Source organism: Prorops nasuta, unplaced genomic scaffold (assembly GCF_024137725.1).
Source record: "Prorops nasuta isolate Cenicafe-Biocafe unplaced genomic scaffold, Cenicafe_Pnas_1.2 PNAS00011, whole genome shotgun sequence".
Lineage (NCBI taxonomy): Eukaryota > Metazoa > Arthropoda > Insecta > Hymenoptera > Bethylidae > Prorops > Prorops nasuta.
The window spans coordinates 3359613-3386399 of record NW_027116808.1 but is presented as its reverse complement, the minus strand read 5'-3'; the positions used below and the strand labels follow the sequence as shown (position 1 = coordinate 3386399).

Here is a 26787-nt window from a genome sequence, read left to right as displayed (position 1 = left end):
TTTATAAAATTATATACTAATAAGAATATAAACGACCAATGCAATTTACTCTCTAAAAGGCAGAAATTTAAGGAAAATAATACAGTACAAATGTGTACTATTTATTTTATAAATGCATTTATTGTTATGAACATCCAAAATATTTTATATTTGAGAATAAGAAACTTTTATACATAAATAAAATATATTTGTTTAATAAAAAAATTATTTTTTTACAAAATTATTGATTTGCTGTACAAATTTTTGTTTACTAAATCTCTTGCTTTATCATAAGCACCAAAAAATATAAATCCACCAGCAGTCATCCATACTGTTCGTGCTCCTAAGCCAGCGAATAATCTGAAGTATTACAGCATATTAATTAAATGTTAAATTTAGATAAAATCTTATCAATTAACAACTAATTTATAACTATATCATATAATTCTTATATTATACTTTACCCTTTTACTCCATTTTTTCTATAAATTATTTCATATATATGTCTTATTCTTAGCTCATCAGAAGTCAACTTCTTATTAGCCAACATTATTCTAGTTTTAATTACATCTAATGGAGTTGTGATTGCAGCTGCAAAACCACCTGAAGAAATAGAGATATGAATTAGTAACATAATAAGGTTAAATAAGACAAAGCTGTAATAATTATTTAAAAATGGTAAGGAAACTTTTGGAATGATATTATGAAATTACCTGATACAGCGCCACACAATGCTCCTTCCACAGGTAATAATTCTTTTTTTGTGCAAGTTCTCCAAAGTTTTTTGGAATACTCCCACGTAGGAAACTGAATTAAGCTAAATGGCATATCTCGAAAAACGGTGCTCCAGAATCCTCGGTATAATATTTTCAATTCTAATATACACTTATCGACTAATTGTGCTTGTCTGCGCTGTTTTGTAACTTCTACCGGTACACGTATTAGACACGCCGCCTTTTAAAACAAATATTTCTCAAATTAACTAAATACTTATTAGATTACTTAAAATTAAAAAGTTTAATACACTTACAACTTCTGCCAATGAAGCTGCGCCCATATGCACAAGGGAATGATATTTCTCGGTAACATGAGGTTCCACTATAAATTTTGTGCTCTCATAGGCAATAAAAAATACCGAGGCTAAAATATAATCACATTATTAAGTAGTGTTCCAAAAGATAATGAGAATATTTTAGTAGTTCTTTAATTTTTACCGGTAGGTGCTGAACCAATTAGGACTGGAAATAAGCCTTTGTAAAGATTCTTGAACCCTCCGGAATTTATAAAACCTTTTTCACTTTGTAATCGCGTTTTTATTGTATCGATTGGAAAAAGAGATGAATCTACCACAGTACCCGCTACTCCCCCTGACTAAACAATTTAAAATTAGCAGAATTATAAGAGAAATTATTTGAATTTAAGTTTCCCGCTAAAATTTATAACGTAAACTGCCACCTAACTGCAACAACGCAAAATGTTTGAAGCGCTTATTTAGTATAGAGACCGTGCACACCAACACAATGATAGCGAAGTGTCAATGTATAACTGTATACGTATAAATAAATTACACTCAAAAACTGCGAAAATTGACCGATAGTTTGCGCTGATAGTATGCATATACACCAATATACATTCTTATCTCACTGTCATTGTGTTAGTGTGCACGGTCTCTATAGGCGATCTATATTTTCTTTTTTTACATAAATTGAATTTTTATTAAATTGAAAATTGCATTTCATACAGTTTAAATCAATTTCAGTCTAGAAACAGATAAAACAAAATTTTTTTAAAGTAATTTGAAATTTTAGGTTGCATCATTTAAAACCAGTTTCTAACCTTAAAACCGATGTTGTACATTTATATGAAAATTATTAGAATGATTATTTACTCACGATAAGTGAAGTGATAAATAACTGTGTTATATCCGATTGTTCTAAATATTTTGTTCGATCTTCCATGTTTTATACATATTACCAAAATAAGCAAAGCAATTCTGGATTTCTGGAATATAAATTCAGTCTTAAAAAACAATACTGATTACCATTCGTCGATATACTAGATTACGTAATGATGAAAAAAACTTTAAAATCTTTGATTTAGAATAAACATATATTTAAGCAGTAAGCACTTGCTCCACTTTGCCCCACTTGCCGTTGAGACATTACCGTGTCTGCAGATAAAAAAGTACGCTGCTCTTTATCACATAAGACACGGCGAACATTTAATAATTCAAGATTATATACTTAGTTTTATTGACGGTACAGAAAATACATTACAAAAACTGAATTACAGTATAATAGAAATGCTAAAGTAATAATTAAATAGTTAATTATGCTTTTTTATTCGTATATTAAATTGACAATGAATGTTCACTCTGCAGTTTAATAATCCATGATCGGTATAAGAGTTTATATATTCGCTGCTTTTAATACATATACATATTTAGTAAATGTCTCGCTAATTTACACTATAAATTATATAGCAATATAGCTTTTAGAATGAGATAACGTAGGATCTCATATCATAAATACTAAATTTATCACATCCCCGTGAAAATAAATTAATTTATGATTTAGTGGTAATATCCTACAAAAGTGCTGACAATGCTTCATGAAAGTGAAGTATAGATCCGAGGTTTGATTAGATATTGTTTTTGGGACACGGATCGTACCTACGGGAAAATTCAATTTAATACTAAAATACAATCTATTTGTTTTTTCTATTAGAATATTATCACGATAATAATAGACATTTTAGAAATTAATGTTTCGTGAAAAATTATGAATTCTGAAACTCTGTGTATACGTGTTGGACTTTGAAGTATTATAAGAGACGCCATATATTTAAAATATAAAAAAATGGTCGGTTTTAGTTACAGCAGCAAGATTGTATGTAGTTATGTTTTCGCTTCTTGCGTTTTCCGTTTACATGTACCGTTTATCACTATACATACACGTTTTTCGCTACGATTTTTGTATCAGTCTGCACAATATCACATTGTTTTTATCTCGTACGCGGAATATATAATTCATATTAAGTCGTCTGTTTCGTTGGTAAATTTATGAATAAAAATATTTTATTCAGAAGTTTTTAATGTTTAATGTATCTATGCTTGGGTATTGACATTATAGTGTACTGTATATGGAAACATTAAATGCAAATGTCAGATGCCCGATATTATTGAAGGCATATCCGTTATTACAAAAGGTATAAAAATAATCAGGATACAATATTATTAAGACAATTTACACGCCTTAATCGATTTACAAGATTTGACAGTCGTCTCGTCCTAGTATAGTAAAAACTTTGGCAGCGTAAGTCAAGTTAAAAATTTCTGTCTAACACGCATTGACTGTCGCTGACTCAACAGATGAATAAAAAAGGACTTCCACAGGAGTTTGATGCCTCATTTTTCGAATTCAATGATTTAAAGAATGATAAATAATGTTATAAAATCTGTTATGGACACACTTGTTTAAGAAAATTTTTTGAATCATAAAATTTATCGGTTTCTATAGATAGGGTAAAAAAATTTATGAAAGTTCATGTGTGCTAACGATTCGTCAGGATTAATACTGTTGTTGAGATACACCGACAATCAATCTGTAATGACTCTGTGAGTAGAGCAGGTTCTTACAACTAACAATAGCTGTACTTAAATAATACAAAATTTCTATAAAAAAGTTTACAGTAAAAATGTATGCTTATCGATTTGTCGTGCCCGCAGACACGATCCAACTTCAAAGTCCCGCAGAATAATAAAGATTACATATATTCATCTCTATACTATATTAAATACTTCTGTATTACGTGCAAATGCACAAACTATTTCCTAATATACTTTTTTTTTGTAGCTCATTTTAGGGGCAGACACGGACATATTACATAACTAATTAAAACTAAAAAAATTCGAGCTCTCTTTATTGTTATTTTAAACTCTAAAAGAAGGATACAAATCAGATCGATATATATAACTAATTACAAAAGTATGTGAGTGTAGTAGAGTAAGGAATTTCATACAGCACACACATGAATATAAACTACTGTCACAGTATTATTACCTTTTTATCATTCCTTCCAGATCCTATTTGTATCCTGATCATACTTTATATTAACATGCGCAATATTAGTAGCTTTTCTTTTGCCGAAAATCTCGGATAAACCTCAGTTGAGCGACTCGGTTAAGCACAGTTTTTATAACTTCAATTGTCCATAACTGAGGCGCTAAGCTGGAATTTTCGGTCTCAAGGAAAATATACTGTTAATTCCTTCATTCTTAAGCTACGGTTCTTTCAGTTTTCACCACGTCCATCCATTTTGCCTTCATGCAATATATTACAATTTGAGATTCACATTTATACACATACAAGATTGGGGACTCATCATGAGACGCGTGTCATAAAGAATGAAAATTCATTTCTCGAAATTAATTATACACGTTGTATAACCACACAAGCAATGAACATTATTCTTTATACATCTATACAAACTATACTATATACTCGTACATTTTAAAAAATTCTTATCCATTTTTCTAAAATCGTCGTTACTACTTACGCTGCTACATTGATGCAGGATTTTATTTTTTTAATCTGTAGTATGTCGATATTAAAATATTCATTATTGGTCTACTTAAGTAAATTGTGGTGTTTTCCTGTTAAACGAGTTCTCTGTCCTAAGAAATTAAACGGACAACGTGTGTCTCCTCGGACGAGCCCTCAGTCGGAGTACTTTTCAGGGAATACTACGACTTCACGAGTATCTTTTTTTCAAGCAATTCTTTTTTCTACCCGAATTTAATCAATTCGGCCATAAGATGGCACGATATTTTGCGTTATCCAGAAATCGCAATTTGGATAATCACGTTCGAGCAAAGTGTCTTGGCCAACGATCAGAACTTTTCTAGCATCCTTTGGATTAGCCTGTGCTACTTCGCCATGCCATACATAATGATTAAATAATTGCTGCATTGCTGAAACGTGTCTCTTCTCCTCTGGTGTCCTTGCGGCATAGGTACCAAGAATTGCTGCTGCATCGCTATCAGGATCAGCCAGACGTCCGCGTGGTTGGGTAGCTACGTAAAAAGGTATATTGGTCTTCATTCTGGCAACGGTCAATAATGGGCATATCACACGAATATCGGAGATCATTGTGACTAGACCCTCCAGAGTAGTGTTGTAACGTCTGAAATATAAATCAACCATATAATTTTCACTTCCATTTCTAAAAAGAATTATTTGAAGAAAATAAAAATGTGATTATACCTTAGTGTCTCATCGGCTAATCCTCTGGTGCCTAGTAATGATTCACGTATAATTTTCTCGACCTGAGAAGAAGCAAGGGTAATATTGGGTGTCAAGTAACGAAGTGGAGCTCCCGAATGAGCAGTGCTGCCCATAACCACTTTGACCGGAAGTTCGTCCTTCGTCCAGATTTGACCAACATGTTCTTGTAGGAAAGAACCGTCCAAAACGAGCCATTCGTGTCGAATGCTTGCGGAAGTAGCTTCACGACTTTCCGGTAAGCCAATGTTTCCAGTATACCAGGATTCTGGCACAGCATCCATTAACTCTTCAGCTCCTTTGCTACGTAAACAATCGGCATCCGTACATCTAATAGCCTCGAGGAATTGCTTGCTGGTCTCTTCAGAATGGGTCAATTCTTTGCCTGGGAAAATGGCGCTACCACTGGATATCCAAACGCGTTGGAACAAATCTTTGGCTCGTCTAGCTCCAACTAATGTTGTAACCAAGGTACCACCTGCCCTATGACCCCAAAGAGTTACAGCTGACTTGTTACCACCAAAGTTTTCAATGTTCAACTGAACCCATTGTAGAGCTGCTATTACATCAGAAAGACCGTAGTTGCCAGAAGTAGGTGGATGAGTAGTCCTTGACAATGGTTCAGCAGCCAGAAATCCAAAAACTCCCAATCTGTGACAAATAAAAATGTTATCAATCAGCACAAACTTAATTCAAAGGTTTAATATATAAAACGCAAATTTAGCAGTATGGTATTGTTTTGTTCTTACCGGAAGTTGGGTCGTACGAAAACGATATCTCTAACCCGAGATAATTTAGCGGAGGGTTGCATTACTCCAGGGGAAGCCCCGCTTAAAGTTTCAGCACCGATCATTACGACCACTGGTAAAGGTGTGTCGTATCGGACTTCCGGTGTAAAAACATCCAGATAGAGACAATCTTCGTTACCGACCACACGGCCGTCAGCTTCGCGTTGCCAACACTTTTCGGATGGCTGATGAGCAACGTAAGTTCCATTCCAGCAATGCTCGATCCTTTTCAGAGAGACTGCCGTTTGCCAACGTCGATTTTCCACTGGTGGAACTGCATAAGGTATTCCACGGAATGCAAAGGCTCCATCTTCCAGGACACCCTCCACAAGACCGCACGATGTTACAGCTTCCACATATTTGCCATCCTTCAAAGGCTGGCTTACTATTCTCCTGGGACCGGCACATGCCACGCAAACGATGATCACAACGGACAGTAAAATACACAGGACTGCCACTGAAAAAATGCTTTGTGAAATATCTTTTCACCAACTTTTGTCTAAATTAGTGATTATTTCTTCCGTCTGTTACACCGTCTACATTGTTTACTTTTAATCCAATTAGTTCTAATTCGCATTTGCGAATGAAAGAATAGTTGATAAAGGTTAGATTGCGTGCTTTGTTTACAAATTTATTAACAAAACAAAGTAAGATGAAACTGAGAGCGAGGAAAGTAAGTTAAATATTTACACTTGAGAGGATGTTTTGAAACGATATTTACCTAAGACGAACAAGTTTCTTCTGGCGATTAATATGCAGTTTAAGAGGGCGCTCATTTTTGGCGGTTGGGGATTTTCCGCAGCGCCACCATCTAAACGTACAGTCTCCATCCCGTCCGCTTCCTCCTCTTTGTTTATCGGATTTTTCTCTGTTGCAGTGTCATCTAACGTCTCAACACTTGCCAAACCGACAGACCCAGTATTGCCAAGCTCTGCGTCAGCTTCCTGTGAAAATCATTTGATACGATTACACTAAATTTATCATTTACGTTATTACTTTAGGAGAGGGGGTAAAAAGTGATTATTTTTCGCCTATAGAATTGCTCACTGTTGATAAAGGCTCACTTCCTACGAAACTACTAATAAAAACTGTTTTCTTTCCCATAACAGCCAGGAATTCGATTTATTAAGAAGAAAAATAATTTTCAACGAGATTGAATTGATAGTTCGATTGCGAATCGCTAGTGTCTTCTCTGTAGCCACTACGCATTTTATATTTTGCGAAAAGGTTTTTGCAAAGACCGCAAGATTCCCGGCTTTCTCGCCGCGTATTGAAGTTACAGGCTGCGTGAGTTGGTAAAACTTCCAGAGCCGTTAAGATGCGCTTGAGACAAGAGACACGAGAGAACTGAAGGGAAGACGAGTCAGGTTGCACAGGTGTAAGCTACACCTGGACTAGAAGCCTCGGAGAAGAAGTAAAGGGACGTTGAGTGAAAGAGAAAAAGAGATAATAAACAAACACAATGCACTTGGAATTAGAAAGTCTCGAGGGCAAACTGAAAAGATTTTTGTTAGTAAAAAAACCATCAAATGAAACCAGACAAGTTAGAAAAGATAATAAAAAGCGTGAAAGATTGCACGAATGATACGGATCATTGGCAGTTCTCTGTCGTTTGAGAAACAATAGTTACTTCACGATAAAAAGATTTCTTACTTAATTTCCAAGTAGTGAATGGCACGATATAGTAGGTTCAAATAAGATAGACATGGAGACAGGAATGGATGATAAGAAAATGCTTCGATGAAATATTCCTTGTGTGTCCAAGAGGTTATGCAGTATCTCCTATAAGGTTTCGTGGAAGGGTGCGTCGCATGGTTTCCCAGCCACAGCTCGATGGGTTTGATTACACTGGCTTGGAAGTCGACCAGTAATCGATTTAAATTTCTCCCCGTTAACGCTTTTTTGTCTCCCAGCAATCTACGAGCTACCTCCACCAATTATGTTCCAATATAAATTCACGTAGCAGCATCCATTGTAACAAAATAAAGTGTACGGTGCCAAGTTCGAGGAACTATACTATTTTTAGTTCTTGCTCGTGTTGTTTTTCTACAAGCACCAAGAAAAGCTCTCATATAAAGACTGCACACGAGACAAGAGGAGCAATTGAAAAACCTACAGAAAAGTCGAGTCGAGCTTTATATGTCGCTAGTGGTGAAATGATATTTACCTTCTTCCTTCTTGGGAAGACAGATGCAAGGGGTAATCTGATTGCGCTCAAAATTCCCTTTCGACCGTCCTTCTCTTTTGTCTCTTTGGCAGCAGTGATCGGTTTGTCTGCAGGATGTTGATCGTTTTCCTTCGTCGCTGCATTCGCTGACTCACCATTGACAGCTTCCGTGGGTTTCGTATCATCGTCCTGCGGGCGAAACAATACGATCATAAATATATCAAAGCGAACTGCCTTTCTAACCTATACAACAATAAGCATAAACCACGCTACGTGACTTTGAGCAAAATTGATGCCTGCAACAGTTTTTCTTTGTGTGAAAAATGCGGGCGAGATGAATTTATCTTATTTTGTAAGCAAATAATTAGGTACGTGTGCACTTTCATACAAAATCTATAAAGTATATCTGATGTATGTATGTGTGGGAGCTTGAATAGACAAATCTCGTATTACAAGAATATTTTTTGTTTTAGATCATTCGAGGTTAGGGTCAATGATGCGAATGAAAGCAAAGGGGCGAAGGCGTCTTGATACTAAAATAAGGATGGTTCGTTGGAATCAAGGTCAACTTCAACACAAAGAGAACAAAAACGGAAAGAGACAACATCTGGGTACAGACTTGTTCGTTTAGTCTTCGAAACTGAGCTTTTCAAAAGAAAAATTATTATTTTTGGAAGTCGTGAATTCTTTTTACTGGACTGTTTTTGTCTTTAAAACTATATATATGTATATTTTTAGAACCATCCTCCAAAGTATAAAAGTTCTATATCTATAGCGATCTAGTAGTAATTATACATTACATTTTTGCACATAAGAAAGAAAATAATAGAAGCAGTAAATGAAGGAAAATATTTCTAAAACAAAATAAATATTAATATTCTTATTAATAAAATAAAAACTAATTACTTTATTGATCGATTGCAGGTCGGAGAAAAATATTGCAGAGAAAAAGGGGAGAGGATTTAGTGTCCAGAAGGGATCTCTACAAAACTCGTCATTCTATATTTGGTCTCACAGTGTCTTTAGAGTGGCGTTGCGTCGCGTGGCTGAAGCACGAGCGACTGCAAGCTTATGAATGCACGTGCACGAGTTTCAAGTGCTAACGTATGGCTAGCCACCGCGGATCATTCAACAGAGCAAGTATAAACTTTCTCATTGACAAAAGAATCTAAATTTTCATAAACTGCATAATACAAAAATAATTGTCATTCCCTATATAGCACACCCAACGTCAGAAACGTTCCTGGGCTCAATCTGACACGTTTGCAGTGTTTATAGAATGATTTTGACACTATTCAATCGGTAACTTTAAATGCACCCTCGATTGAAGAAAAATGGAGAACAAATGTGTCATACAAACGAAAAATTTGCATCTGAGTTCACGTTGATCTTTGGACTAGCAGGCAACTATTGCTTGCTCTGATCTCACTCAACGCTTGTAACACAAGTAAAAATGCTCGAGTTGCATTGTTTATCTCGATCAACGAGCATTCATAGTACGAATTGTTTCGTTCCAGTGACACTTAATTGATGAATTATGAGTTCAATTGTCAATATTGAATTAACACTGCGTCTAATACGCCTATTCAATTAACGTTACTGCTGTACGAATATCATGCAGGCTATAAAAATACCCTTGCATTATTTCCTGATCGTCAATTAGCTTATTCATCGGTCGATCGGGCATCCGTGAAGGTATCAGACCTTGCTCCATATACCAACTGATACACTTCCGCACAGGATAAGAATGACTGTTCGCTTGACCGATTCTACGCACGTGCGTAGGAGAGCACAGGACATGGACTTCCTGAATCATCCAACAAAATGCTGAAAATAAATTTCACGCACGACGTCTTGGCTCCAGAAGGAGTATAAGAAAGCAAACAATGCAAAGTGGTTTTAAATATTTTAATGCTTGGATGTTAATTTATAAACGTGAGTATACTGCAATGGAAAGACAATAGTTTTACTCCTATTGCAGTGAGACTTTTCAAACTTTCCCACATACTACATAGAAGCTCATTGACTATATATTGCTTCCCTATAGAGTGACCGTGAACTTGTGGTTGCGTATATCGTGGCACGATTTACTGCTGCAAATAATAGTCGGTTGGAGAACTCTATTGTGGCGTCGCACGAAAAGGACTTCCATACAAAATCAGTCAGTACGATGCATTCCCACTCTTCAAACTCTGAAAGGACATCACGCACTTGGATACTGCGAGAGGGTTGTTATTATTATTGTCACGCACCGTTCAATGAATATTGCGATCAATTTATTAATCCACTTTTTAAGCAGCATTTTGTAATTTTCTTTAAATTTAAATATTTAATATTTACTTGGTGTTATCCTCTAGAAAGTTAGGGTGTTACAAATGATAAAAGGTAGGGATGTATATACTAATTGCTTTTGAAGTTTTTCATCGAGTCTCAAACAAAGACTGTACACGTGTTAATAGTACATGATGACGTATAGCATTGTAGCAATCGTTTAAGGATTTACAAGGTATCTGTAAATTGATTTTTTTCAGGAAACATGCATGGTTTATCATTTGTGACTGGTCAAAATTGGAAACAATGATTTGACCAACGATCCAAAATGAAACAATGATGTACTAATGATCAGGCGACGAGCCATGCTATAGTGGGCTTTTTGGAGGAAATGGGGGAGAAGTAGCGACAAAAAATGCTACGTCACACTTTCGTAATTTCTCCTGCACGTTCGGTGATCCCAGAGTATCGCAGGTGGTATAGCCGGAAACAAGGGTAGCCATGGTGGAAAGCTTCAATTTTACGGTCTACTGAGACCACTGTTTCAAATCGTCAGAGTAGTGCTTTTTGCAATTAAATGACAGCGTATTATACTTTTTACAAAATTCCTATCGAACGGAAGTAAAAATGAATATCATTGGTATTTATAGAATGTTTCATAGAGTAACAGAGAAAGAGAGAGAATATGTGTTATTACGTATTTATTTTTAGGGTTTTCTTTAAGATATAAATTTTAATATCTATAAAAGACTAAAGCTACAGAAAAGTTTATAAACTGTGGCCCGTCTGATTTCTGTATCATTTGGAGAACTATGGGTCCTAATTCTAAAAGAAATAATTACTTTTCTATTAAACGACCCCAACAGCTTTACAGAGGTCAATATAATAGGAGATAAATTTCAGGTTCTTGAACCTTGCCAAGTTTACTTAGTCATGGGTCTATACAACATTAACTAGCGTCACCATGAAGCAAGGTAAGTGACTCCAGTAAGTCGTGCATTTTTAAAACTAAAATCAATAGCAGAATATTTTTCTCAATCAACAGACATCAACATTCCTTATAAAAAACTCTTAATTAAGCTTCATATTCTTCATTGATCATCTGAATAATGCATTTCACAATGCAGCTTAATTAACGAACCCTAATAAATTCTTCCAAGAATAAACTGTCTGAATATCCAAACGTTGCATGTTTCATTACTCGTGTAACTTTAATGCAGCTGCCAACCAATGAATAAAACTGAACTAAAATTGTGGTTTTACCCAGAAAACCTACAGACCACAAAAGCTATAATTCAATATCGATTAGCGTGTGTCTTCTACACATCTTGTATTATACCGTAAAAAAAGTTCTGTAAAATTACAAAGACAATCATGTACATTTTTGTAATCTACAATTGTTGTTGTAAACTAAAATGTTTAATTTTACAACAGTTTTGTAGAAACAACTATTGAATTACTCGTTATAGTCGAATGTAAATTTCAAATGATAGCTGGGTATTAAAAAGTTGTTGTGTGCGACTATCGTTATAATTATACAATAACTTTGTACGGGTTCAGTATTAGTCAATATTTCTCGTTTATTTTCTCGCAAATAACCAAAGTTCAACGAGTATTGAAACTTCCATGCTGAGTTTGGATCTAATTAAATGGAACGACTGGCGTCCAATTATTCCTAACTGGGTAAGCTTTTCCCTACAGGGAAAATGATCTCCCAGTTGAGAATTCCATATTGAGAAATCGGTATGGATGAACGTCCAGTCATTCTGTAATACGAAACACATGCTAGTATTTCGTTCGAACAATTATGATGGAAAAGACTGTATAGAAGCTCGTAAAGGGAAGAAAATTTCCAATAACGTTTCGGCCAGTCACCTTCTCACGATTCAATTGAATTCCACTCGCTTATTATAAACTCCCACCTAAGAGCTACTCTTCTTATATCAGCAGGGGAATCAATTTCAAACTCACCTTTTTACTAATTAGTTCACTGAATACTTTAAAAATATTCATTCAAGAAAGTTTAAAAAAAATCAATATAAATTAAAAAGGTTTTATGAAACAAGAATTGTCATTCATAGAGTTTAATTACTTTTATTAATTAATAAAACATATTTCAGAAGCTAAGAAAACATTTGCTCAAAATTTGTCCTCGTGTCTCTTTCTGTTTTTTCTAGAGTAAAATATAATATGCAGTATTTTATATTATTAATTAAAAAGGCTTAACAAAGAATATCACTCCTAGTTTAATTAAATGGAGGGTAGCTCAGGTGATAAAAGAACCTCCCAGGAGATAAAAGAACGTCTACTTTAAAATTTTCCTCGAGGGAAACGTTATAATACGAATGATTTAAAATTGGAGAATCGAATTTGTGCTGTTCAGGATCTATTAAGTTAAAAGAGCTTATTTCGAAGTTGAGTCTTGTTCCGTCATAGCCTCTCCAGTCCAGACTACTTCAAGATATTGTCTAGTCATCTTCCCGCCAGTGATTGCTCTTTCCCTCTTTCACTGCCAACTCTTCTTTAGAAACGAGTGCCAGAATATTTTTCAGTGCACGGACATTATAAGATTGCTCATACACTCGTTATGCAGCGCTTGTATACTGCAATACGTGACTGGGCAAATATGAAAAAATAAGACCAAGTAGAATTTTGCAGTGATGCGAGCAGTGCACTCTAACCCCTTTCCAAGCGCTGTGCTTCTTTAACAATGTAAAATCCTTTTCATTAGATACTCCATTAGCTTTCATGTTGATGGAAAATATTACCTAGATTCATCGTGCAGCCGTTAAATTTATGACACGTGACTGGATAAACTTGGAAAATCAAGAAAGGTTTAATTTATAGTGGCGCAAGTCGTGCATTCTAAATATAACCTCTAAAATCTAAAAGTACAGCTTTTGTGTACTATTAGTATTGTTCTGTTGGCTGGTGATAATCTAACTGAAGAAATTTCTTAAACATACTAAGCCCTCATGATAAAACCGTTAATTAATTACAATTCATATCCGTTCTAATTTTCTTTCTTCTCTCCCTGACACGGTACATTGTGTAAAGATTAGGCATACAGGATTACACCCATCGCGTTCTCTTTTAGTGCTACCACCTTTTATCTCGCACTTTCATCCTCACGTACCTATTCTCTAATGATTAATACCGATTCAATCCTACAACCCCATGTAGTCATGTGAAAAGCACATCGTAATGATTATCTTTCGTTCTGGTAGGTCCATCTGGCTTCCTAAATGCTGTTTGGTCTTTTGTACCCGTCTGCCAATAATAAATATAACTGTCTCCTCAAATTATTACCCACCACTAAACCACTGCAGTTCTAAATCCCAATAATCCAACAAACACCTAAGAGTTTTGTCAATATTTACATTTGATTAACCTCAAAACTCAAAATCAATAAAACATTTGCCAAAATATTTATGCTAAAAATGTATAAACCAAAAATGATTAAACGTTTTTTCCAAAAGGATTCCAATCACTTTGTTGAAAGGAATCCCTTCATTCGAGCAATAATGAGAGATAAGCGTATTTATTGTGTTTCGAGATGAAAAGATGAATTCGTTTCACGCGATACACCAATTATGTCGTTATATGTTGGCCACAGGGGCCACAGTGCTTAAAACATTTAACACAGTCGAACTGAGTCGAACGAACGAGCCATTTGAAAGAAAGGACTGAAGGACAAAAAAGGCGGGAGAGTGGTAAATATTTATAGATATCTGTTTTCTAGTATATCGTTAAATTGTCCAATTAATGTCACGTGCGTTTATTTCAGTTGGGAGACTACTTTGGTGAAAGTTTATCCCAAGTCCCCACAGGATTTGCAGAGGAGCAAAAACTTTCCACAAAACTAACCTCTCTCGTCCATGAAATAACACTTGCTTGCTACAAGAAATGCGCAAAAGCTTAGCTAACCATTACGATTATCAATTGAGCACCAATAAAGTGTCGAACACATAACTGCTCCTGATTCCAAGGTTCAAGGTTAATTGTATCAATTTTCTCGAATCGAACGAATCGTGTTCGAGTTGGTGAGTGGACTAACCTAACTAAAAAGTAACGTTCGATGATCGAATTATCATTTGTAAAAATAAACATCTGTATATAAAAATCGTCAATAGGTTAAGTGTTAATAAGAAGGTTCAACGTGAATTTGTAAAGGCTTTCTCGAGTCGAACAAATTGTATCCTAATTGGATTAAAGAGATTCGTAGCCGAGGTGAAAAAGACTCGAAAGTTAAACGCTATTGACGCTAAACAGGAGGAATGATTTGAAATTAAATTTGGTGAGAGAGGATGCAGTGCTGCCATCGAGGGAATTTGCGGCTTCAACTGGATTTAGTCGAAGGGAGAAAATAAGAGGGGAAGAGAAAGAGAGATATGAGAAAGGAAGAGAGCGAGCACCCTCAGACAGAAATCGATATCAGACGCAACTTTCACCCCTCTCGCTTTCCATCCCCTTTCACACCACGAAAGCCACCCTCGAGCTCTCGTGGGTTCTATAGGTGTACGCACTTGCGTATTAACGACAAAGAATGATTTTTTACCACGGAACTTTATCTCCTGTCGGTGAAAAGGCAATAAAGGAATAGAGAGTCCTGTAACTCCTGTGTAATTTTGTCAAATAAACACGAGGCGATGATCTATAGCTATCTACAGGATTCATCTATGGATAACCCGCAATGAAAGTCTAGGCGCCATATGGTCTTGGCACGTGTCAAAACCGGAGGCGATCAATAGCTATAAAAAAATCCTGTAATCCTTAAATAAAGAGGACGAACGAGCAATGTGAGAGAAATTGTAAGGCGAATGAGCGTGAAATTAAGCAAAAGAAAAAAATATTATAAAAGAAATTAGACGTGCGCGCAAATAGAACACCGTATCACGTGTTAAAGTGTACAGTGGTTTCTAAGTAGGCTGCTGTCATAGTTCTTGCTGCTTTAATTTACCATTGGATCAAATATTGCACTTTCCATCAAATTACACAGTATTGGCCGAGTTTTTTTTTTCTACTCATTTCTCTTACCACCTCGATCGAATTGAAAAGAATAACTAGAAACGATAAGCAGTTTTAACATCTATTCTTGAATACCGCTAAAAAGATGCTAGATATTTTGCTAGCTGAATGTCAAGTAACGTGTTTACTTTTAAATACAGTTAATTGAATTCACTGTTATTAGTAATTATTAATTTTATATACTCTATTATATATCACGTTTTTCTTTAATTTAAGTGAGTTTATGGGATTCTCATTTGTGAAACACAATTTCTTCCCGCTCGAATGAGGACGCTACCAGAGGCGATGGATATAAGCTTGGGAATAAGGTTTGTTGTTAATGGTAACAAACGAAATACGAGGCAGCGTGAATTTCAGTGGCGAGATAGATATCTCTCGCACTGTTTGCGCTCAATCACGCGTATAAGCGGATTTGTATTTATCGAACTTGAATTAAGCGAAGAAACTTGGATGGGACGAGTCTGGAATCCAACTGAGAATATTGACAGAAAGCGTCCGGGCAATTCATGGATTGGATACTGCGTATTGTGATTTCCGGAAGGCCAATGCCCTGCCTTCTTTGTTTGTCTTACTAGAAGCAGAGTAGCTTGAACAGAAGTAGTGAGAGATGGGTATCGCGTTATGGAAGGAGACTCCAACCTAGAAAATCCACACATGAAATAGTCCAGCGCTCAATATCCACAAGATTTTCATATGGAAAATTTTTAGTTTGTGCAAACGTTATTATAGTATTTAAATTTGTATCAAGCCGAGCATCTTGTACAGTAATAGTGAGAAGTGAATGTCGTCATGAGAGGAAACTTAAGTTCTAACTCTGAAAATTCATATCTGAAATATTCCATTAATGATTATTCACCCAATTTTCATCTGGGAGATTTCTATTCTATACAAACGTTGTTTCATTATCTGTATTTGTTTTAAATCTTATATATTTTAAAGTTCTACAAATGGGTAGAAACGAAAGTACATGTAAAAAATGCTCGACTCCTACGCTAAAGCGACGCTTAATAATCATGATTCACATTTGTCAGTCTTGATATAATCCGCGATGACTAGCTCACCCACGTAATCTTACACTTTATCGCTAAGACGATTATTTCTACTGTGCGGAACAGGCTGATATTTTTTGTAATGGAAATTTATTACGGAATGGAGTAATGGTGTCCGTTGGTCGTTTTGTTTAATGCAAACGTTATCGGGTGAAATTGTACCTTTGAAGAAAGCAAGAGAGAGAGAGAGAGAGAGAGAACGAGGGGGGAAAGGGTAAAGTGGCGTAATTTTTAGGCGTCTCAAAAACAATTACAGAACAGGTTTTGCCAAGTGTGTGTGAGAGAGAGAGAAAGAAAGAAAAATATATATGTGACTCGGTATTAAACGAGTACGCTTCAGCATACTGTATCGTGTAGCAAGCCATGTGGTGCGCTCCCGCCAAGGGGTTCCGGTTATTCTGGTTCTGGCCTTCGAGTTTCGACCCCTAAAAAAGCAGATCCGTCAAGAAAACAGAGCAGGGAGGAAGAGAGAAAAAAATCGGAAGAGTACATATGTCCGTAAAAATCGTCTCATGTTCCTTCACGAAACTGATACGATTAATCATTTTGAAATGATTGAAATGGTAATCCTTCTTCGTTTGTCATCACCGTGCAAATTTATATTTAGAACGCTTGTTCAATTACTTTATATAAACATTAAATCTTATGTACAAATTTTTCCAAATATCGAATTACATTTTTAAACAAAATTTTGTATAATACGTTGCGATAACAAATATATATATATATATATATATATAGATGTAACATTTATTAGAATCTACAAATATTTATATTTAAGAATATTCGGGTAGCATCGTAGAGCGAAAGCAAAGAAAAATAAAAGGGTAGAATAATACGTAAGCATTTCCGGTTCGAACACCAGGTGGCTCCATTAAAACAGGAACAACAAAGAGCGCGCTTTCCTGCCGGTTCACGTATACTATATGTAATCCAGCTATAATATGCTACGCGAATTCTGCAGTTGAAAAACAAGCTACTATCAATATAATCGTTAAGAGAAAACTGTAAATTTGTCATAAAAAGTGTAATCTTCAGTTTGAGCAAATAATATTACTGAGCAAAAACTGAATTGATTTTGCCTCAACACATGTTGACTTTTTATGACAATTTTTATAAAAAATCGTTGTTACAATTAAAATGTGAAAAAGGAAGAGATAAAAAATTGTTCATTTTATAATGATATGCAAATCAACATTAAGTAAAGGAGACCGTGAGAACGCACCTGGCCCTTACTCGATACGAGAGACACCGCTTAAAATTGTTCCCTCTTCCTATATTAGGTTTTAGTTTTACGTTAGAAATACGTAATTATTCATCGAAAAAGAGTTGAAATCCTATGTTTAAAATCGTTAGAAAAGTCCGAGTGTCAAAATACGAGATAAAAAGTTTTACATCCAAAATCTACGACCCATTTAAACTGTCAGAAATAAGAATTTTGATTGAGAGTTACAAAAAAATGCCTGTAATTTATTTCTAACGATTTCTTAGTGACAAAGAAAGAGTTTTCAAGCTATTTGTGGGATCCACCAACCCAGTTTCAAAGATATCATTTATCTCAATCATTAAGAATTTAAAATTGAATTATTATAAAAATTTCTATTGTGCATTTTGCCCCATCCAGATTCACCTGTTAAAGCGACTACTAAAATTATTAAAATAGAACTGCCGAATAAAGAAACGTCTCGTGAATCTTTCCACGTGCCAAGATCAATTCGGATAATGACGCTCTTCCTATTTTTTATTCAGCTTCTTTTATTCAGTCGTGAAAGACGTTCTGGTCTTTGATGATGAACAATGTGAATCTGGAGGCGGGATAAGCATAGTTTACAAGGAAGCTTTTTATCCAAGCTCGATTTACGAAGCTCGCAATTAGTCGTTGAAGAAAAGGTCCCGTCTGAGAATAGCGGACCACAAGGAAAAATATTTTTACTGGATTTAATGGGAAACAGGCCCAGTCTCGTTGGACTAAAGTATACTTGTATAATGACGTTTAACGTTATTCTATGTAGAATCAACATCGGCACGGTCATCATTCTCTTCTCAGACCGTAAAGTATTTCTATTATCATTACAACGTGTGCGCTTTCTTGATAATGGCTCCTGTTTATAGTCAGAGTGGTACACTCGACGCAGGACGTCCTCGTGTTTAAAAATGAATACAACACTGTTATTATTGTACATTACACCAAAGTTCCTCGTAGAGTTTTCAACTGTCCAAGTGGACCCAGGGCGTTCTTGTCTTACATCATATACATATACACACATGCTGATTCCCAAGAGCCAGATGTTTTCCTACCCTAACCCCAAATACACAGTTCAATATATCTCTTATAAATGCTATGATTTGTACGTTTCTACTAGCCGAATATTTCACGATTTTCTAAATAGCTTCTATGCTTCCTGTGCATCCATTTGATCATAGTGTCCTTTTCTTCCAATTTTCTCATTGTCCTCAATATACACAGAAATTTTTAGCTTTCCAATATTCGTTATTTTTCTGTCATCCATGCTTAAGACTTGCTGTTATTATTTATTCTTTATTCATTAAAACCTTCTGTTATCTTTTGCACAGAGCAGTAGAGCTGTAAAAGAATATTATAGTATTAGTAAAATAGGTTAGAAATTTTTAGCTGGAGGCATAAATAGGGTTAATGGAAATTTGCAAGTTCATGGGTTGGGAAGTTGTTGAAGAGTTTGAAGAGAGGAAGACTGAAAAGAAGGAATTCCTAGAGCGAGGTGGATCTTGACAGTTTCTTTTTTTATAGAGTGAGTAATAAAGGGAATTAAGGCAATTGAAGGAATTAGCTGGATGGGGTGGTTCGCGACGTTGGGAGATGGTGTCAACGGCTGCGCATTTTGTTTGACTGGAAGGAAGAAGGGGGAGGAGATAGTAGGTGGGGAGAGAGAGAAGAGAGAAGCAGAAGAAGGTAAACAAATGAGAAATGCTGGAGTACTACCAGAAGGAAAGGAATTAAGTTATATAGATAGAGAGAGCAAGGTATATATATGTATAATGGAAGAAAAAAAGTAAATAAGAAGTTGCATAAGAAAAACAAACGAGGGAAAACTAGGTAGCAGAAGAAAATCAAAATAAATGAAAAAAGAGTTAGGAAACCAATAAGGAAAATAAATGAAAAATAGTGAGATAGTACAAGGACAAAAAGAAAAATAAGAGGGAAGGGGTAAAGTAAGAGAAGGAGAAAAGGGAAAACAAGCGAGGAAGAGTGAGATAAGTGAGTGTAAGAGTAAGATAGCAAAAGGAGTAAAAGGAAACCAAGCGAGGAAGAGCGAGATAGTAGAATAAGAATAAGAAGGAACGAGACCGGTAAACTGAACGAGAAAAATACGAAGAGTCCGTAACGGGCACCGTGATCAAACCTACGGTCACGTTTCGCATTATTGCGTTCTCCACTGTGTATGCTCTCTGCAAGCGGATCGCTAGCTTTGAAACGACCATAAACACGATAGCTATAGTTATACGTTTATACCACTATATAAACGTATCATATCACCAAGATTTCTCATACTCCTTCTATACTCGTCTCTTAACGAGCAGTGTCCCAGTCGATTAACCCACCAACTAGTCCATCAGGCATTTTTCCATCAGAAATCTTCGCAGGGAATTCAGCAACTGTGCAAGTTTTATCTAAATTGTAATTTCTTGTTTTATAAATGGACTACGTTTTGGATAATAAAAAATATGAATTGATCCATCAACTAGTTCATCAAGTATTTTTCCCCACAAATCTCCATAGAGAATTCAGTCACTGTGCAATTCTTAGTAAAAATTGCAAGTTCTTATTTACAAGTGAACTACGTTTTGGTCAATAAAAAATATGAATTGATCCATTAACTAGTCCATGCAACATTTTTCCCTAGAAATTTTCACAAGGAATCAGACAACTGTACAATTTTTATCCAAATCTATAATCGTTTGTTTGAAACTGGAACATATTTTGCACAACAAAGAATATCATTGAATGTTGTAAATTCGAAGATGTAGCAAAGATGATAAACGAGGTGATTTATATCACTGTTTCCTTCTCTCTCTCTCTCTCTCTCTCTTTCAATAAAAATGACGCAAGTGGCGTTTGTTCCGGATTGGGTCATAATAATAGGACGTTCCCGTCGACATGGAAGAAAAATCATGGAAAGAAGGAGACCCGAATAAAATCCTGCCACAATAGCTCAGGGACTCCTCAACATTGGTCCTTCGTGCTCTAGGTACAAAAGCATTCCAAATGCTTTGCTCTCTGAAAAAAGGCACGTGGACACTCACAGCTGTTCTATGGCTGTTGTTCAGATTTATAAATGGAATTTTACGTAGTTTTCCGCCTAAAAGGAAAAACTATCGTGATCCACCATTGTATAATTCTTGCTGTGTAGTCTAATTTCAAAAGCTACGATTTCCTTCTACTTCCTCGAAGCTTCGCATCTGTAAAATACAGTACTTTCACTTTATCCATGCATCCAGATTTATACATTTCTAAAAAATAACAAAATATTCTCATCAATCATCCGAGTACGTTCTTAACATCTCCATTCAACTAAATACATTTTCCTCTCTAATCATAGAAATCCTGATTGAAGCCAGAAATTAAACCACAGTGATTTTCAGAGAAAAGTGCAATCTTTTTCGAGTATCCCCACAGCTGGGAAACCATCAAGATTGCAACGAGCCAATGAGAAAGCAACCATCCGTTAAATGGGCCGATGTTAAATTGCCATAAGCCGACAAACCATGGGAAGGATTTCTCCTTCGTATAACGGCAACTTTACGTTCAAGATCAATTACTCCAATTACTTTGTGTGCTATATAACATTATACAATTTGTACAGCTCATAAAGTGTTGGTATTCCTTTTTCATCCAAGAGAAGCTTCCTCCAGTTTAATTGGGGTATCCAGTATCGCTGTTTATTAAGTCGATTAATCGATGAAATATATAACGACGAGCCTCTCGTGCACTTTTATTCCCATCTGTATAATTCCAACTGCCAGTGATTAGCGTATATTTGCTGCAGATTTTACCATGGCAACGTAGTCGCTAATCGGTTTTCCAACTGGGAACCAAGCAAGCCCCCATGCTGGGCACGAAGGGTGCTTACACATCCGGAACGATTTTCAATTTAAGTTGTCTGGACTCTCTACGTAGGAACACGTGGGTTTGTTAACACTGATAGGAAATAAATGGTGGCTCATAAATGCTGTAGACAAAAAAAAGAAAGTTTAATTTTTCACGAATCTTTGCTTTAGGGTCGTTAATTTTGCTAGTTCAACGTTAAAATCAAAGAGTAATTTTCTACAAACCTGTGTTTACACTTAAAACGCTCGTTAATTTTGTAGTTTAACTACAGACTCAACGACAAGTTTTTATATACCCATATTTATATTTGAAGATTATTATTCGACCAATCTAATTGTTTTAAAACGTGGTTTTGGGCTTGAAAATTCTTATTTCACTGTTGAATGGTAATTTTAATGTTAATTAAGGGAAAAAAGTGTTATTTCACCTTTAAAAAGTAACTTTAATGTTAATAGAACAAAAAATTATTATTTCACTTTTAAGTAGAAACTTTAATGTTAATGAAGGAAAAAAGTTGTTATTTCCCTAGCAAATGGTACTTTTATTATTAATGATGGAAAGAATAATTTTTAACTGCTGCTACTCACTCTGCACGTTTCCTTGCTCTTGGTCCGGCAGAATCCAGGCATCTTGATTCCTCCTATTGGTATTTTTTTCTTGGGTTTCTGCTCCTCGGATTCCAAATCAGGCGCAGGAGCGGATCCAGTGTGCTTTGTATTCTCAGCGTTTAACATCTTCTCTCTCTCCTCATCTGCAATTTCTTTTTTGTCCATACTTTTATTGTCTTTCCCCTGATCCACTTGACTCATAATTCACCCTGAAAAATGTAAAATTCGCACTTTCTTTACTTCCCTTCTTCCAAATTATAATTTTACATTAAAAAATGCAATTAATTCTTTTATTGTTGTATAAGAGAATTTTTTTAATTTTTAATAAAAAATGATGAAATAATTCGACAAATATCGTTAAAATTCCATCGTTTGATGCTGGAATCTTTTAATCACAGGCTATTTTTTTCCTATAATCGAGCTTAGCCAGGTAATACGCATCACGGATCACTAGTAATCATTAAAGAGCCTTTCTCCACTTTTTATAACAACCTTATTCATCTCCCATGATAAAAAGTCACTGTATATATATAGTATAAAATTACTTGAGCTGATTCATGATTGTAACGTTAATTTTTTTCAACCAATCTACGACACCTTGCGAGCATCAAATAAATTTGTAATTTTTATTTAAAAAGAAAAAAAACAAACAAATTTGATCACCCTTTGCTATCAATTCTGTTTTGCTTCCTATAAAACGTATTCTAAATTGAAAAAAAATGTTTTCTTGATAAATCTTATGATTCGTGATACAAGAGTAGATAAAGGGCTGTACGAGGCGTTCGTGGCGCGTGTCAAGATTACTCGTGCAGCAACCGAATAACTCGTGTTACAGGAAAAGCTGATTCTTCGCTTTAACAGTTTTCGTTCTCTTTTTATCCTACGCCTATGCACGAAAGGTTGGGGTTTTGCTGGTATGAGTGTGGAAACCAAGAGGTTAAAAAAAATCGCGTTTTTACAATTATACTATGAAAAGATAATTGTAACGTTGAATATAAACAAAATGCCTTCACACACATTTCTTTATTCTGTTTAATATCAAAATATACGTTCCATTTAAAAAAATATCCATACGTATATAAATTAAAACATTGTTGTAATTTAACGAAAAATAATATAATAATAATAATAATTGACTGGCATTAAATTGTCATTAAACCAAACGAAATGCAGTAATTCAACAACACGAAAATTCAATTATATTTTGATTTAGTCGCGCGTCATTTTATATTGCTTTGATGTTGCCGCTCGTTGAATGATAAATTACGAGATTAGCTTTATTAAAATCTTTATACTGTTTAACACGTATCAACGTACCGCTGAGTTATGCGAATCATATTTTTGTTCAAATTGAGTCAAGTAAATGCAATAATTCACTCGACTCACAATCATTGTAAATGAATAGTTGAAACTTAATTTATTTTTTTATGATAATATATTAAATTTATTTTTTAACACTTTAAAAGCTAGTGCTTTTTATTTAAATCGACCTGATTTGTACGAAATAATGTCTTTTACGGAGTATACAGATTGAAAGGATTAATTAAACCACGTCGGATATAATTTTTTATTCAAATTAATGGATTTTAAAAAATAACAAATTTGTGACTATAGATAATTAATTATATTGAATTATAAAAAAATTATTTAGCTGTTTAAAAAAGTGGTTTTCGACCGTTGGAAATTAATGGATAATCGATGACCTTTGGGGGACGATAAGTATCAGCATTTGGCACTAATGTAATGGTACACCGAATGATTTTCATAGAATCGGTGGTGGTAATTTGAGTGAAGCTTAGAGCAACTCGAGTTCGTGGAGAAATTCAATAATCGTGATTCACGATTGTATGCAGTAGTATTAGTGATAGCAGTTGTAGTGGTAGTGGTAGTAGCGAAAGTGGCAGATGCTCGACACGTGTACCCGCGTCTTTAGCACGGGGCTTGAGCGACTCGCCCCCTCGAGATATTCGCATAATAACCAACACAATGCCCCTAGACTAATATTAGATATATGTATGTATGCGTTGGGTCGCTTTGTGTCAAAAAATATCATTCAGGCATACGTTTTCTACGTGCAATGTCAAATCGATCATCGACGTTGAATTTTTCACACCTATTGTTCTATAATGTAAACAATTATTTAGAATCAAAGAAACTGGAAAGAAACGACGGTTATTTTTTTATGGAAAAATATTTTTTAAATAATAACAAATTGTAAAAAATACAATTCAGTTATGTGTAATTTCAAATCGATCCTCGGCATTGAAAATGGTATACCTTCCGTTCAATAATGCAAATAATTATTAAGAATGATGATGTAAACAAATTAGTAACTATAATTACATAAATTAAGAATCAATTAATTAGCATAGAATATTTTGTGTAATAAACATATATATAATATATTTTGAACACTGAAAGGGTTATATTAATTAATGGAACAATATCTTGTGCTCTTCATCGAGTATAGAAAATCAAAGAAAGTGAAAACTAAATTAAAACATATGAACGAGGGTACAATTGATAGTTGAAAGTTTACATTGTTTTAAATTTATAGCAGGTATATCAAAAGGAAAAGTGAAACCTAGTAAATAAAATTTATGACAATAAACGTTAGAATTTATTACAGCGCAATAGTATTCTAGGTAAAAATTTATACAGCAGGTAAGATATACAGCGGAATATCACGAAATGAAAGCTGAATTTTCTAATGAATTTCACATGCTAAAGCTTTACGGAAGCTTTTTTCTTTGAACAAGAAGAATAAAGCACAATAATATATGTTAGTATTTGTGTACACGTATATAGAGTGTATGAAGAAAGTGTAGGTTGTAGGACCGGTGCTAGCCGATCGATGGGCTTATGTCTGGGCGTCCTGACGCTGAACGCCTCACTCGCGAGCAGTACTCGACACCACTTTATCCCCCGTAGCCTCAACGCTAAAACTATATTAACAACCATAATAGTCTCACCTTGTCCCCTCTTATTCACTTTCCTCTCGATAAATAAATCAACCATCGATCCCTTCAATTCTATTCTTAAGATGTCCTATCCTAAAAATTATAGTGCACGAACTTCAAAATTTATGACTAAAAATTAACGCTAATTATTACTTTGTTTGTTATTAAGAAAATGATTTAATAAAACTATTTAAAATTGTTTTGAAATGCTTTGTATAACTAAAGGATGATTTTTGGGAATGCAAGAAATTTTTGGTAGTAAACGGAAGATGAAAAGCAGAGATGAAATAAAATGAGAAATCTGGAAAGGAAGTTTATAACGGGAAGCAATCGAAAGTACGAGCCCCTTATTTTCGCGTAGACTGTAGCAACTAGGCTTACAGCTGTCTTTATAAGAAAAGGGGCTTTACAGGTAGAAAAAGTTTTCTGCCGAAAGCATTAAAGGGGGGAAAGAAAGAAAGTCCTATAGTTTCGTGTCCCCAGGAGGAGTGGAGGGTCTCCGCTGTGGGGTACTGGGATGCAGCCTGTCGATATATTATTTTCGTGAAACTTTAGCATCTATGCTTCTCTCTTGAGCTAAGCGTACGAATGCACTCAATATTAAGCTACACGTTATTTACTTCCCGCGCTTTGATCTTTTCTTTCACTGCAAAACTTTTATTCTTTCAATTGTTTATAGCTAATATCTATTTGTGCTTGAAAAAGGCCCGCTTTGATCTTTTACGTGCATGTCAGTTTTTGTAATTGAGTATTTTGATCGTGTGACTATTAATTTTCATTTGTTAATTTATTTAATTAACTATTACTTGAAGTATTAATTCGTTTATATTATTTGTTGGAATTTCTCTGTTACTTTATTATACAGACCTTAGAATTTATAAATATATACAGTATTTTGATCTATTTCAATGTTAAGCGACTTAATTTTGATGAGAATTTTAAAAAATATATTTACTACAATTTTGTAAAGATCATTCGAACTTGATACTACACAGTTTTTAAGAATCAGATGAGAACCCCGTAAATTGCGAGAACTACGTAGATGCGTCTATTGAAACGTGTATGGGGTTTTCTTGAAAACACTATTTCATTGTGACAATTATCTTATTCCGCAGAAAAAGTTTGCTGTCACGATTCTTGGAAGCAGACCTTTATTAATCAGGAATATATAATATTCTTACTATCGATAAAGTTCAATCATACAAAAACGAGAACAAAGTAAATAAATACTTACGAAATTATAAATGCAGCTTATACTACGGCAACTTGAGATTTCAATAAATGTCTGCACTTGTACACACTTCACTGCGGAAAACCGCTAAAAGTCTTTTTTACTTACAATAATCAAATTTTTATTTTAAAGAAAAAGATATTTTTCACGAGAATTCTTTTTCTTAACGTCTATAAGTGACACACTCAACGGAACGTCAGGCGCGCAACTGAAACCGAAAACTGAAATGAAAGTTGACCGGTGTGTCTGGTGTTTGAAAAGAGACTCTGAGATCCTGTGATCCTGTGTCGGAGGATGCGACTGCGCACGCGTTGGCCAATCAGAAAGCGACTTACCAT

At 34.9% G+C, this 26787-nt stretch overlaps 2 protein-coding genes and 1 long non-coding RNA gene across 5 annotated transcripts; 1 reads left to right on the top strand and 2 right to left on the bottom strand.

Moving 5' to 3' along the window:
- Positions 1 to 66: 66 nt before the first annotated feature.
- LOC136777429 (S-adenosylmethionine mitochondrial carrier protein homolog) lies at positions 67 to 2017 on the bottom strand. The gene is made up of 6 exons (XM_066733711.1): positions 1872 to 2017; positions 1194 to 1350; positions 1010 to 1119; positions 693 to 933; positions 444 to 582; positions 67 to 339 (listed from the first exon to the last, which is right to left on the bottom strand). Exons 1-6 carry the CDS (start codon positions 1935 to 1937, stop codon positions 213 to 215), a joined length of 840 nt encoding a protein of 279 aa, XP_066589808.1. The 5' UTR covers positions 1938 to 2017; the 3' UTR covers positions 67 to 212.
- Positions 2018 to 2139: 122 nt separating this feature from the next.
- On the bottom strand, positions 2140 to 26787 carry Nrt (Neurotactin). Of its 2 annotated transcripts, XM_066733694.1 has the most exons (7): positions 26453 to 26787; positions 22238 to 22467; positions 8217 to 8405; positions 6771 to 6993; positions 6011 to 6506; positions 5244 to 5912; positions 2140 to 5163 (listed from the first exon to the last, which is right to left on the bottom strand). In XM_066733694.1, the coding sequence occupies exons 2-7, from the start codon at positions 22457 to 22459 to the stop codon at positions 4776 to 4778; spliced, it is 2187 nt and encodes a 728-aa protein (XP_066589791.1). In that variant the 5' UTR covers positions 22460 to 22467; positions 26453 to 26787; the 3' UTR covers positions 2140 to 4775. The 2 variants fall into 2 exon arrangements, with proteins under 2 accessions (XP_066589791.1, XP_066589792.1); XM_066733695.1 differs by lacking the exon at positions 8217 to 8405.
- Positions 8435 to 11118, top strand: LOC136777432 (uncharacterized). 2 transcript variants are annotated; one of them, XR_010823239.1, is made up of 6 exons: positions 8435 to 8584; positions 8690 to 8827; positions 9141 to 9356; positions 9437 to 10151; positions 10264 to 10444; positions 10748 to 11118. It is a non-coding gene; the product is annotated as an uncharacterized lncRNA (long non-coding RNA). The 2 variants fall into 2 exon arrangements; XR_010823238.1 differs by having other exon boundaries at positions 9141 to 10151.

Bases quoted from the DNA above. Each gene is read 5' to 3' on its own strand.
- Nrt (XM_066733694.1), bottom strand. From the start codon at position 22,459: ATGAGTCAAGTGGATCAGGGGAAAGACAATAAAAGTATGGACAAAAAA. The intron at 6,507-6,770 runs GTAAATATCGTT...GCATTTTTTCAG, and splicing joins AAGAAACTTGTTCGTCTTAG to TGGCAGTCCTGTGTATTTTA. The intron at 5,913-6,010 runs GTAAGAACAAAA...TATTTGTCACAG, and splicing joins TTCGTACGACCCAACTTCCG to ATTGGGAGTTTTTGGATTTC.
- LOC136777429 (XM_066733711.1), bottom strand. From the start codon at position 1,937: ATGGAAGATCGAACAAAATATTTAGAACAATCGGATATAACACAGTTA. The intron at 1,120-1,193 runs GTAAAAATTAAA...ATTATATTTTAG, and splicing joins AATTGGTTCAGCACCTACCG to CCTCGGTATTTTTTATTGCC. The intron at 934-1,009 runs GTAAGTGTATTA...TTGTTTTAAAAG, and splicing joins CAGCTTCATTGGCAGAAGTT to GCGGCGTGTCTAATACGTGT.